The 15,050-nt window shown below is 40.8% G+C and overlaps 1 protein-coding gene across 1 annotated transcript in view; it reads left to right on the plus strand.

Moving 5' to 3' along the window:
* The window catches only part of LAPTM4B (lysosomal protein transmembrane 4 beta), a 99,203-nt gene that overhangs the window by 55,199 nt on the left and 28,954 nt on the right, over positions 1–15,050 (plus strand). Inside the window, exon 6 of the mRNA XM_055303398.1 lies at positions 13,764–13,859. Within this exon, the coding sequence (XP_055159373.1) occupies positions 13,764–13,859 (96 nt within the window). The remainder of the gene's footprint in view (positions 1–13,763; positions 13,860–15,050) is intronic.

Raw genomic sequence — 15,050 nt, forward strand, 5'->3', positions numbered from 1 at the left:
CTTTATCTTGTGTTAGATTTCTGAACTGGGTTTTGATTTTCTAACAATTCTGTTTCTTCTCTTATCTATATGAGAGAGAAACAGTAACCACACTTCCACAGGTCAACCAAGGGTTATCCCAAAATCCATTTGGAGGGGAATACATTAATTTTATACATTAGGTAGTAGGTCTTATATACTGTAACATGCATCACAGTGTCTGTGTGCACATTCTTCTGTAATTTGTTTTGAAAATGTAATATATTCTGAACAATGTTCTCTAACAATCTAGTTTATGAACTTATCAATTTTTAATAAATTACTTATCGTTAGACTTCCAGATGGTTCCTGTTTTCACTTAATAGTGCTACATGAATTTTTACTGCATCTTTCATATGCTTATGTATGTATTTCTTCAAGACATATTTCTTAAAATTACAGGGTATGCATATCTGGAGGGCTTTTTTTTTTTTTTTTGAGGGCTTTTGATAGGATGTCAAGTTGACCTCCCCTGATTCGGTGACTTACACCCCGTGAGCCCTGTTTCAGACTCCCTCAACAATTGAGTACTGCCTCTTCTTTTTCATCATTGCAAACCTCATGATAAAAACATCACTATAATTTGTGCTTATATGCTACTAAGAAGTAGAAAATTTCTAAATCGTTACTAGACTTTGAACTTAATTCTTAACATATTTATTATGTCTTACTTTGACATAAAATTAACCAATTCTTTTTTTTTAAGATTTTATTTATTTATTCATAGAGACACAGAGAGAGAGAGAGGCAGAGACACAGGCAGAGGTAGAAGCAGGCTCCATGCAGGGAGCCTGATGTGGGACTCGATCCCAGGTGTCCAGGATCACACCCTGGACTGAAGGCAGCACCAAACCGCTGAGCCATCTGGGCTGCCCAGTTAACCAATTTTTAAACAGTCAAGTCTCAGTAAGTTTGAAGAATCTGTATTTAGGGACACCTGAGTGGCTCAGTGGTTGAGCATCTGCCTTTGTCTCAGGGCATGATCCTGGAGACCCAGTATTGAGTCCTACATCGGGCTCCCTACATGGAGCCTGCTTCTCCCTCTGCCTATGTCTCTGCCTCTCTCTCTGTGTCTCTCTGAATAAATAAATAAAATCTAAAAAAATATATATTACAGAAATGTTAAGAAAGAAATACGGTCATTGAACCAAGTTTCTGGGTTCTTAGAGACAGTAGGCAGAGTTTTTTTTCTCCTTGTTGCAGTGTTTAGTAAGTGAATGCACGTGGTGCTGCCAGGGGCTCTCAAGAATACTGCCTGGGCTTGGGAAGCACCGCCCCTTGCCATGGGTTCTTACCTTCTCTTTGACCTTCACATTGTAGACTTGTCCTTGCAGAAGTTTCCCCTGGCCTCAACAAGTAGCTACTGTTCACTGCTAAGGTAACATATGAGCAGTCAGTCTTCTTATGTGACACATAATGAATATGTCCAAACATTCTTTTTCATTTATATTGGAATTCTCAAAAAGTCTCAGGCTTTGTTTTTTCACTAAAGAAATGTTGGCAATATTGAGTAAAGTGAAGGTTTGAGTAAAATGAACACTGTGTACATTGTTCAAGAAATACATCCTTCCTGTCTTTCTCATTGCTGATACCTCGTTCCAGATTATTGCCATCCAGAAACATTTCATAAAGTAGCATTATACACTTTCATCTTCCCATCATCACAGAACATTTCAATAATATAAGAAATAATCACCATCAAGTACGAATGCAGCTAAAGACAGCATTCTGAGTATATGACAGGGTATTTTACCTCAGTCTTCCAAGAAATGTTGACAAGCACTCCTTCTGTCCTAAAATTTCTTTGTTATTAAACAACTTTGTTGTGATATAATTCACATATCATAAAACTCACTCGTTTAAAGGGTACAATTCGGTGGTTTTTAGTATATTCACAGTTGTGTGAACATAGCTCTGTGGTTAAAAAGGGTAACTCTAGGACATTTTTATCACTTGCCATTCACCATCACCCTCATCACCCTCAGATCCCTGTCCTCTGGCAACTACTAATGTACTTTTTATCTCTATAGATTTGCCTGTTCTGGACATTTCATATAAATACAATATGTGGTCTCTGTGACTGACTTTCTTTGACTTAGCATGATATTTTCAAGGTTCATCCATGTTGTAGCATGTATCAGGATTTCTTTCCTTTTTATGGTGGAATGATATTCCATTGCCTGAATATACCACATTTTGTCTATTTAGTCATCAGTTGATGAGCATTTAGGTTGCTTCCACTTTCTGGCTATTAAGAAAAATGCTGCTGTGAATATTTGTGTACAAGATTTTGTGTGGACATGTTTTCATTTCTCTTGGGCATATACCTAGGAGTGGAATTGCTGGGTCATATGGCTACTCTTTAACCTTTTTGGGAACCACCAAACTATTTTCCAAAGCAGCTGAATCATTTTACATTCCCACTTGCAGGGTATGAGAGTTTCAATTTCCCCACATCTTTACATTTTTTTTTTTATTAAAAATTGTAAAGTGGTTGAGGCAAGATGGTGGAAGTTAGGGGTCCTCAACTCATCCGGTCCCACAAACTTACCTAGATAAGTTTCAAAACATCCTAAACACCAACGAATTCAACCCAAGATGTAAAGAGACAACAGCTGGAATGGTACAGAGAGAAAAGTTTTCACTTCTAACAAGGTAGGAAGGTGAAAAAAATAAAAAATAAATCAAGTTGGGGAGGGGAACCACGACAAGCTGGGTGAGTGGAGTCATGAAAGCCCAGCCCTGGACAAGCAGGAACTTTAAAAATCCATGCATGAGTTTTTCCTGCCTGAAAAGTGCTTAGCAGGGAAATAGGGCAGAATTGCAGGAGGGGCAGTGAAGCAACAAGATTCCCGGAGCCACTATAAGAGGAGGGATTCCTGGGAGAAAGCTCACTGCAAACCTCAGTCCAATCTTGGTAAAGGACTGAAGCACCGCAACCCTCCAGTGCACTTGGGAAAACCCACCTGGTTACAAGGACCAGCTCCAGAGTTCCCTTTACCCTAGAGTCCGGCAATGGACAGAGGCAGCTGTCCTCCATTCCCTTAAGGGGAGGTGGCTCCTGGGAGTTTGGGTCCAGTGGCACAGGGCCCTGGATCCGAGGGCGCCAAAGGAGACAAAGCCAGCTGTCCTCTGTTCCCCCTGGGATAGGTGGAAGCGGGGAGGGCACAGGAAATCGAGGACTCTCCTGCTGCTAGGCACCAGGCAAGTGTGTAGATCAGTGCACCCCCGCCAGTCCCGGGGAGCATCTAGGCCAGTGTGGACCGGGAGACTGCAGTTAGTTACTCATGAGGAGCTCTTGATTCCCCCAGCTGGAAATCTGGCTGCCACCATTTTTTTTCCTCTTCTTTTAACCTTGCACCTGGGAGAGGCGTGGCCTCTAGGGAACAAAGACCTCACAGGATAAATATTTCACACTGAGCCCGGCACCTGGCAGGGTGCGGGGATCTCCGCCCAGGCACAGGCACCTGAGAATTAGGGCAACAGATCCCTCCAAATCTTCCAAAGAAGACCAGCTGGAAGAACAAGGGAAGAGCAAGTTTACTGAACAAGCAGCACTGGAAAGGTCCAGGACTGAGGGAAAATAGTATATAGACCTAGAGAGGTTTTTTTTTTTTCTACTTTTTTCACTATGACTTGTTTTTATATCAGGTTAAAAATTTCCAATATTTTTTCTCCTTTCCTGCCTTAAGTACAATTTTTTTCCAACTCTTCATTTTTAAACTTTTTCCTTTTTGACTTTCATATTTCTACAATTACATATTTTACAATATATTTCACTTCAGGATTCCCTTCAACATACTCAATTTAATTTTGGGAGAAATATGAGATATGGGTTTTTTTGTTTTGTTTTGTTTTTTTCTTTTCTGTCTCGTTTTGTTTTACAATGGTGGAAATTACTGTCTTCTAACACACAAAGTACACCCAGAACCAAGTGGAATACTGTGTGGGTTCATTCTGAGAGACTATATTCTCTCTTCCCTCCCATTGTGCCCCCCTTTTTGATCTTATGTTTTTGTGGTTGATACTGGTTCTCTGTATAAGTATTGCTGGTTTATGTAAATTTGGGATTGAACATCTTCTAATATACAGAAAAAAATGCACTCAGAACCAAGAGGATCACCCTTTAGGTCCCCTCAGGGAGATTACATACTCTCTCCATGACCACTTGCTCACCACCACCATCTCCCCTTTTTTTTTTCTTTTTTACTTTTTAAAAATTTTTTACTACTTTATTTTAAATTTTGTTTTTCACTTTAGTGACCCGTTTGTTTTATTTTGTTCTGTTGTTCTTTTTCTTTTATTTTCTGGTCTCTGCCCTCTTCGGAATAATCTAGGGGCTGTTTTACTTAGGTTATGGTTCATAGTTTTGACTCAGCCCGCTCGTACAGCCACTCTGCACTGGACAAAATGACTAGAAGGAAGAATTCACCACAGAAGAAAGAACCGGGAGCAGTACTCTCTGCCACAGAGTTACTGAATATGGACTTAAATACGATGTCAGAAATTCAGAAGTACAATTATAAAGTTACTCGTGGTTCTGGAAAAAAGCGTAAAGGACTCTAGAGACTTCATTAGTGCAAAATGAGATCTAATCAGGCCGATATTAAAAATACTTGAACTGAGATACAATCCAAACTGGATGCTCTAACTCCTAGGGTTAATGAGTGGAAGAGACACTGAGTGACATAGATGACAAGTTGATGGAAAGAAAAGAAGCTGAGAAAAAAAGATAAAAACAAGAGCCCACAGGAAAGGCTTAGGGAAATAAATGGTAGCTTGAGAAGGAAGAATATAATTGGGATTCCAGAAGAGGCTGAAAGGGAGATAGGTCCACAAAGTACATTTGAACAAATCATGGCTGAGACCATCCCAAATCTGGGAAACAGGCATTCAGATCCAAGAGATAGGGAGGACGCCTACAAAAATCAATAAAAACTGTTCAAAACCTCAAAATTCAATAGTGAAATTTGCAAATTTCAAAAATAAAAAGAAATTCCTTAAAGCAGGGCAAGACAACAGATTTTTAACTTATAAGGGGAGAAATATCAGATTAACAGCAGACCTCTCCACAGAGACCTGGCAGGCCAGAAAGGGCTGGCAGGATACATTCAGGGTCCTAAATGAGAAGAAAGTGCAGCCAAGAATACTTTATCCACAAGGCTGTCATTCAGAATAGAAGGAGAGATAAAGAGCTTCCAAGATAGGCAGAAACTGAAAGAAGGGGGAGGGGCAAGATGGCGGAAGAGCAGGGTCCCCAAATCGCCTGTCCCCACCAAATTACCTAGATAACCTTCAAACCATCCTGAAAATCTACGAATTCGGCCTGAGATGTAAAGAGAGACCAGCTGGAACGCTACAGTGAGAAGAGTCCGCGCTTCTATCAAGGTAGGAAGACGGGGAAAAAGAAATAAACAAAAGGCCTCCGAGGGGGAGGGGCCCCGCGAGGAGCCGGCTGAGGCCGGGGCGAGTGTCCCCAGGACAGGAGAGCCCCGTCCCGGAGAAGCAGGAGCTGCACCAACCTTCCCGGGCGGAAAGGGGCCCGCGGGGAGTTAGAGCAGGACCCAGGAGGGCGGGGATGCCCTCGGGCTCCCGGGGACACTAACAGACACCTGCGCCCCGGGAGAGTGCGCCGAGCTCCCTAAGGGCTGCAGCGCGCACGGCGGGGCCGGAGCAGCTCGGAGGGGCTCCGGAGCGGCTCCAAAGAGGGAGCTGCAGGGCGGGAGCGCGAATCCCACAGCGCAGGCCCCGGAGCACAGGGCGCCTCCCCCGGGACAGGCAGAGGCCGGGAGGGCCCAGGACAGCGAGGACGCTCCTGCCCGGAGCTGAGCAGATCAGCGGCCCCGCCCCGGAGCCTCCAGGCCCTGCAGACGGAGCGCCGGAGAGCGAGCCCCGAGCCCCGTAGTTCCTGCAGAGGCTGAATCCAGGCTTCCAGAGTTGCCATAGCAACTGCGGCTGATCCTCCTGGGGCCTCAGGGGGTAAACGACCCCCGCTGAGCCCTGCAGCAGGCAGGGGCAGAGCAGCTCCCCCAAGTGCTAACACCTGAAAATCAGCACAACAGGCCCCTCCCCCAGAAGACCAGCTAGACGGACCAGTGATACTCCTCCGTGTTCCAATACAACTTGTTTTTGGCCACTCTGCACTGACCAAAATGACTAGAAGGAAAACTTCACCTCAGAAGAAAGAATCAGAAACAGCCCTCTTTCCCAGAGTTACAAAATCTGGATTACACTTCAATGTCAGAAAGCCAATTCAGAAGCACCATTATACAGCTACTGGTGGCTCTAGAAAAAAGCATTAAGAACTCACGAGACTTCATGACTGCAGAATTTAGATACAATCAGGCAGAAATTAAAAATCAATTGAATGAGATGCAATCCAAACTAGAAGTCCTAACGACGAGGGTTAACGAGGTGGAAGAACGAGTGAGTGACATAGAAGACAAGTTAATGGCAAAGAGGGAAACTGAGGAAAAAAGAGATAAACAATTAAAGAACCATGAAGACAGATTAAGGGAAATAAATGACACCCTAAGGAAGAAAAACCTACGTTTAATTGGGGTTCCCGAGGGCGCCAAAAGGGCCAGAGGGCCAGAATATGTATTTGAACAAATCCTAGCTGAAAACTTTCCCGATCTGGGAAGGGAAACAGGCATTCAGATCCAGGAAATAGAGAGATCCCCCCCTAAAATCAATAAAAACCGTTCAACACCTCGACATTTAATAGTGAAGCTTGCAAATTCCAAAGATAAAGAGAAGATCCTTAAAGCAGCAAGAGACAAGAAGTCCCTGACTTTCATGGGGAGGAATATTAGGGTAACAACAGACCTCTCCACAGAGACGTGGCAGGCCAGAAAGGGCTGGCAGGATATATTCAGGGTCCTAAATGAAAAGAACATGCAACCAAGAATACTTTATCCAGCAAGGCTCTCATTCAAAATGGAAGGAGAGATAAAGAGCTTCCAAGACAGGCAGGAACTGAAAGAATATGTGACCTCCAAACCAGCTCTGCAAGAAATTTTAAGGGGGACTCTTAAAACTCCCCTTTAAGAAGAAGCTCAGTGGAACAATCCACAAAAACAAGGACTAAATAGATATCATGATGACACTAAACTCATATCTGTCAATAGTAACTCTGAACGTGAATGGGCTTAATGACCCCATCAAAAGGTGCAGGGCTTCAGACTGGATAAAAAAGCAGGACCCATCTATTTGCTGTCTACAAGAGACTCATTTTAGACAGAAGGACACCTACAACCTGAAAATAAAAGGCTGGAGAACCATTTACCATTCAAATGGTTCTCAAAATATACCCTAAAAACTACAGAACACTTCTGAAAGAAATTGAGGAAGACACAAAGAAATGGAAAAATATTCCATGCTCATGGATTGGCAGAATTAATATTGTGAAAATGTCAATGTTACCCAGGGCAATTTACACGTATAATGCAATCCCTATCAAAATACCATGGACTTTCTTCAGAGACTTAGAACAAGTTATTTTAAGGTTTGTGTGGAATCAGAAAAGACCCCGAACAGCCAGGGGAATTTTAAAAAAGAAAACCATATCTGGGGGCATCACAATGCCAGATTTCAGGTTGTACTACAAAGCTGTGGTCATCAAGACAGTGTGGTACTGGCACAAAAACAGACATATAGATCAATGGAACAGAATAGAGAACCCAGAAGGGGCCCTGAACTTTATGGTCAACTAATATACGATAAAGGAGGAAAGACGATCCACTGGAAGAAAGACAGTCTCTTCAATAAATGGTGCTGGGAAAATTGGACATCCACATGCAGAAGAATGAAACTGGACCACTCTCTTGCACCATACACAAAGATAAACTCAAAATAGATGAAAGATCTAAATGTGAGACAAGATTCCATCAAAATCCCAGAGGAGAACTCAGGCAACACCCTTTTTGAACTTGGCCACAGTAACCGGAGAAGGACAAACAGTGTATGTTCTCATTCATTTGGGGAATATGAATAATAGTGAAAGGGAATATAAGGGAAGGGAGAAGAAATGTGTGAGAAATATCAGAAAGGGAGACAGAACATAAAGACTTCTAACTCTGGGAAATGAACTAGGGGTGGTGGAGGGGGAGGAGGGCGGGGGTGGGGGTGAATGGGTGACGGGCACTGAGGGGGACACTTGACGGGATGAGCACTGGGTGTTATTCTGTATGTTGGTAAATTGAACACCAATAAAAATTAATTTATAAAAAAAAATAAATAAAAATTAAAAAAAAAAGAAACTGAAAGAATATGTGACCACTAAACACGCTCTCCAAGAAATATTAAGGGGGACCCTGAAAAAGAAACAGGGATCCCAAAGAAACAATCTACAAAAACAGGGACTGTATAGGTAATACAATGACACTAAATTCATATCTTTCACTAGTTACTTTGAACGTGAGTGGGTTCATTAATATCTCATTTTGATCCCATCAAAAGATGCAGAGTATTGGCCTGGGTTAAAAAGGAAGACCCATTTATTTGCTGTCAACAAGAGACTCATTTTAGATCATCTCCAGCCTGAAAATGAAATTTTAGAGAACCATTTACCATTCAAGTGGTCCTCAGAAGAAAGCTGGGGTAGCAATCCTCATATCACATAAATTAAAGTTTATACCAAAGACTGTAGTAAGAGAGGAAGAGGGACACTATATCATACTTAAACAGTCTATCTAATAGAAGACCTAACAATCATGAATATTTATGCCCCTAATGTGGGAGCCTCCTAGTATATCAATCAATTGATAACCAAAGTAAAGAGGTACTTAAATAATAATAATACACTAATAGTAAACTTCAACAAGGCACTCTTAGTAAATGACAGGTATTCTAAGCAGAACATCACCAAAGAAACAAAGACCTTGAATGATACACTGGACCAAATAAATTTCACAGATATATACAGAACATTCCATCCAAATGCAACTGAATACACATTCTTCTCAAGTACACATGGAACTTCTCCAGAATAGACCACATACTGGGTCACAAATCAGGTCTCAACTGATTGGGATTGTCCCCAGCATATTTTCGGATCACATTGCTTTGAAACTAGAACTCAATCACAAGAAATTTGAAAGAAACTCAAACACATGGAGGTTAAAGAGCATCCTACTAAAAGATGAATGTGTCTACTGGAAAATTAAAGAAGAATTAAAAAGATTCATGGAAATCAATGAAAATGAAGATACAACCGTTTCAAAATCTTTGGAATAGAGCAAAAGCAGTCCTAAGAGGGAAATACATTGCGATACAAGCCTCCCTCAAAAAATTGGAAAAAAACTCAAATACACAAGATAACCTTGCACCTAAAGGACTTGGAGAAAGAACAGCAAGTAAAACCGACAACAAGCAGAAGAGAGTTAATAAGATTAGAGCAAAACTCAATGAAATAGAGACCAACAGAACTGTAGAACAGATCAACAAAACCAGGAGCTAGTTCTTTGAAAGAATTAATAAGATAGATAAACCCCTACCAGCCTTATTTAAAAGAAAGAAGAAAAGACTCAATCATGAACAAAAGAGGATCACAAACAATACCAAGGAAATACAATGATTTTAAAAACTTATGAGCAGCTATACACCAGTAAATTAGGCAATATAGAAGAAATGGCTGCATTTCTGGAAACCCACAGGTTACCAAAACTGGAACAGGAAGGAATAGAAAACCTGAACAGGCCAATAACCAGCCAGGAAATTGAAGCAATCATCCAAAACCTCCCAACACTCAAAAGTCCAGAGCCAGGTGGCTTCCCAAGGGAATTCTATCAAACATTTAAAGAAGAAATAATACCTATTAAAACAACAACAACAAAAAAAACCACCCTATTCTATTAAAGCTGTTCCAAAGGATAAAAAGGGACGGAATATTTCCAAACTCGTTTTATGAGGCCAGCATCACATTAATTCCAAAACCAGAAAAAGACCTCACCACAAAGGAGAATTATAGACCAATATCCCGGATGAACAGATTTAAAAATTCTCAACAAGATACTAGCCAATAGGATCCAACAGTACATTAAGAAGATTATTCACCATGACCCAAGCAGAATTTATCCCCGGGTTACAAGGGTTGTTCAACACTTGTAAAACAATCAACGTGATAGATCACATCAATAAGAGAAAAAACAAGAACCATATGATCCTCCCAATAGATGCAGAGAAAGCATTTGACAAAATACAGCATCCGTTACTGATTAAAACTTTTCAAAGTGTAAGGATAGAGGGAACATTCCTCAATATATGAAAAGGCATCTATGAAAAGCCCACAGTGAATATCATTCTCAATGGGGAAACACTGGGAGCCTTTCCCCTAAGATCAGGAACAAGACAGGGATGTCCACTCTCACCACTGCTATTCAACATAGTACTAGAAGTCCCAGCCTCAACAATCAGACAACAAAAAGAAATAAGAGGCATTCAGATTGGCAGAGAAGAAGTCAAAGTCTCCCTCTTTGCAGATGACATGATGCTGTATACAGAAAACCCAAAAGACTCCACCCCACGATTGCTGGAACTCATACAGCAATTTGGCAGTGTGGCAGGATACAAAATCAATGCCCAGAAATCAGTAGCGTTTCTATACACTAATAATGAGACTGAAGAAATAGAAATTAAGGAGTCAATCCCATTTACAGTTGCAATCAGAAGCATAAGGTACCTAGGAATAAACCTAACCAAAGAGATAAAGGATCTATCCCCTAAAAACGCCAGAGCACTTCTGAAAGAATTTTTTGGAAGATGTAATGAGATGAAAAAACATTCCATGACCATGAATTGGAAGAATAAATACTATGAAAATGTCTATTTTTACACATTCAGTGCAATCCCTGTCAAAATACCATAGACTTTCTTGACAGAGTTGGAACAAATCATCTTAAGATTTGTATGGAATCAGAAAAGAGCCTGACTAGCCAAAGGAATATTGAAAAAGAAAACCAATGCTGGGGGCATCACAAGGCCGGATTTCAAGCTGTATTTCAAAACTGTGATCATCAAGACAGTGTGGCACTGGCACAAGAACAGACACATAGATCAATGGAACAGAATAGAGAACCCAGAAATGGGCCCTCAACTTATGGTCAACTAATACTCGACAAAGCAGGAAAGACTATCCACTTTCGGCAGAAGGACAGTCTTGTCAATAAATGGTGCTGGGAAAATTGGACAGCCACATGCAGGAGAATGAAACTGGACCATTTTCTTTCACCATACACAGAGATAAACTCAAAATGGTTGAAAGATCTAAATGTGAGACAAGATTCCATCAAAATCCTAGAGGAGAACACAGGCAACACTCTTTTTGAACTTGGCCACAGCAACTTCTTGCAAGATACATCTATGAAGGCAAGGGAAACAAAAACAAAAATGAACCATTGGGACTTACTCAAGCTAAAAAGCTTCTGCACATCTAAAGAAACAGTCAACAAATCTGAAAACTTACAGAATGGGAGAAGATATTTGCAAATGATGTTTAAGATCAAGAGCTAGTATCCAAGAACTTATTAAACTCAACACCCAAGAAACAATCTAATCATGAAATGGGCAGAAGTCATGCATGGAATTTTCTCCAAAGAAGACATAGACATGGCCAACATGCACATGAGAAAATGCTCTGCATCACTTGCCATCAGGGAAATACAAATCAAAACCACAATGAGATACCACCTCACACCAGTGAGAATTATGAAAATTAACAAGAGAGGAAACAACAAATACTGGTGAGGATATGGAGAAAGGGGAATGGTCTTGCACTGTTGGTGGGAATGCAAACTGGTGCTGCCACTCTGGAAAACTGTGTGGAGATTCCTCAAAGAGTTAAAAATAGAGCTACCCTACAACCCAGCAATTGCACTGCTGAGGATTTACCCCAAAGATACAGATGTAGTGAAAGACTGAGACACCTGCACCCCAGTGTTCATAGCAGCAATGTCCACAACAGACAAACTGTGGAAGGAACATCAACAGATGAATGGATAAAGAAAATGTGGTCTATATATACAATGGAATATTACTCAGCCATCGGAAAGGACGAATACCCACCATTTGCTTCGACGTGGATGGAATTTCACTCTGAGTGAAGTAAGTCATTCGGAGGACCATCATATGGTTTCACTCATACGGGGAATACAAGAAATAGTGAAAGGTATTATAAGGGAAAGGAGGGGAACTGAGTGGTTAAAATTAGAGAGGGTGACAAACCATGAGAGACTCCTAACTCTGGGAAACAAGCAAAGGGTTGCAGAAGGGTTGGTGGGTGGGGGATGGAGTAACTGGGTGACCGCCACTGAGGAGGGATGGGATGAGTACTGGGTGTTATACTATATGTTGGCAAATTGAATTTACATTTAAAAATGTAAAAAAAAATTGTAAAGCTGGAAAGGGATTTTGTTTTTTTTTTATTGGAGTTCAATATGCCAACATATAGCATAACACCCCGTGCTCATCTCGCCAAGTGCCCCCCTCATTGCCCATCACCCAGTCACCCCAACCCCCCACCCAGTTCCCCTTCCACTACCCCTTGTTCATTTCCCAGAGTTAGGTGTATCTCATGTTTTGTCACTCTCACTGATATTTTCACTCATTTTCTCTCCTTTCCCTTTATTCCCTTTCACTAATTTTTATATTCCCCAAATGAATGAGACCATATAATGTTTGTCTGGAAAGGGATTTTGAAGTCCTCTAATTCTAATTCAGTCCCAGGTAACTGGAGTGGTAGTGCAGGCGGCTCAAGAGCTACACATCTCAGGGCAGCCAGGTGGCTCAGGCGTTTAAGCACCGGCTTTCGGCCCGGGGCATGATCCTGGGGGCCCAGGATCGAGTCCCACGTCGGGCTCCCTGCATGGAGCCTGCTTCTCCCTCTGCCTATGTCTCTGCCTCTCTCTCTCTGTGTGTGTCTATCATGAATAAATAAATAAAATCTTAAAAAAAAAAAGCTACACATCTCCCACGAACTCAGGCTTTATTCTTGGCATGTCTTTATTCTGGACATTAATTTTAATTATCTTATTTAGGTATTTCATTACAAAGATAGAGATGTCGGGATCCCTGGGTGGCGCAGCGGTTTGGCGCCTGCCTTTGGCCCAGGGCGCAATCCTGGAGACCCGGGATCGAGTCCCACGTCGGGCTCCCGGTGCATGGAGCCTGTTTCTCCCTCTGCCTATGTCTCTGCCTCTCTCTCTCTGTGTGTGTGACTATCATAGATAAATAAAAATTAAAAAAAAAACGAAGATAGAAATGTCTTAGTGAATTTTATTTACCATGAAACCAATTTATTTGCTGTGAACGTTTTTTTAAATTACCTTGAATATAATATGACTTGTTTAATCATATATAATCATACAGAATAAAATTCCCAAAGTCAGAGTTAAAATGTGATGTGCAGTGGGCTAATAAATTGATTGATGTGTGACGTTGGCAGCAATAAATGTTTGTGTGTGATTGCTCCTTCCAACTATCTTGTCTCAGAAGTTCTGCTCTCCCCTGACCCTTCTACCACCTCCTTCCAGGGTGGTGTTATAGAATAAGCGACAGCATTACCCTTTGCCAGAAAGTTACTATACACAACATTTGTAATTTAAAAGACCTTTTAACTTAGTAGGGTTACTATGTGCACTTACAAGTTAGTAAATAATAGTTTTGTAATATGGTTTTCTTGGTGGGGGGTACTTAAAATTGTCTGATGTTTGGAAGTTAAAGATCTAATAATCACTACTCACTTACAGGGTTACTTGATTAGCTGTGTTTGGAATTGCTACCGATACATCAATGGCAGGAACTCCTCTGATGTCCTGGTTTATGTTACCAGCAATGACACTACGGTAGGTGTGAAGTCATTTAAAGTGGAGATCTCCACACATCTACTGTAAGACAGCTTCTAGATGTTTCTGGTGTTTACTATATTTTTACCATTGTTTAAATAGCCTTATGAGCTGCTTAGTCATCAAAAGATTTGTAGTTGGATGAAATTTATTTTCTTCATAGGATATTAAATGCTATATAACTCATTTATTTAAATGTATTTAAATAAGCTCTGGCTTGTTTTTAAAAATACTACAGATAGTGGGCAGCCCGAGTGGCTCAGCGGTTTAGCGCTGCCTTCAGTCCAGGGCCTGATCCTGGAGACCTGGGATCAAGTCCCACGTCGGGCTCCCTGCATGGAGCCTGCTTCTCCCTCTGCCTGTCTCTCTGTATGTCTCATGAATAAATAAATAAAAATCTAAAAAAATAAAATAAAGGACAAATTTATTTTTAAAAATTACAGATGGATAATATATATGTACCTTCCCCATATTCATATATCTTAAACTCGAATTATGAAACCATGGTATAAAATTCTAGGTGTCAATTCTGCTTAGTATAACTACTATCTCACTTGATATGTGAATTGAAACCTAGAAATGATATTATATAGCTAGAGAAATAAGAATGACAGAGATTGCTGTTTTTAAGTCTTGTTCTGCTCCTAGTTGTTCATCCTTAAAATTTTTATGCCTATTTAATATGATTATGGAAAGCATGTCATTACTGGAAGAGCTCTCAAAAACATTTGTCCTTTAGGTAAATTATCTCAAACTGCCTGGCTCATAGGAAAAATGTAAGTCCTCTAGGCATTAACTTCTCCATGTCTCCATCGTCTTTATATTCAGCACAGTGTGTGACACAATGCTCAGAACAAGTAAGTGGTCAAGGAGTGGTTAATACAAAGGTTGGTGATGGATGACACAAATAATGTGGGATGGGTCATAATGGATAGGACTGGAGGGGATAGAATAGACAGGACACACGGAATGGTAAATACAAAGGACATGTTAAACCCAAACTAAAATAAGAGTCTTATATTTTGTTTTGTTTTTTAAATTGTGGTGACTTACTCTGTGACCTTACTGAAATAATTTAAAATAATTTAATCTGTTCCTGGCTTGACTTCCCTGTGTATAAAATGGGAACAAATCAATTTCATACCTTATATTAAATATATAGGTACCAGCTGATATACTGAGAACTATGTG

Source organism: Nyctereutes procyonoides, unplaced genomic scaffold (assembly GCF_905146905.1).
Source record: "Nyctereutes procyonoides isolate TBG_1078 unplaced genomic scaffold, NYPRO_anot_genome, whole genome shotgun sequence".
In the NCBI taxonomy this organism is placed as follows: domain Eukaryota; kingdom Metazoa; phylum Chordata; class Mammalia; order Carnivora; family Canidae; genus Nyctereutes; species Nyctereutes procyonoides.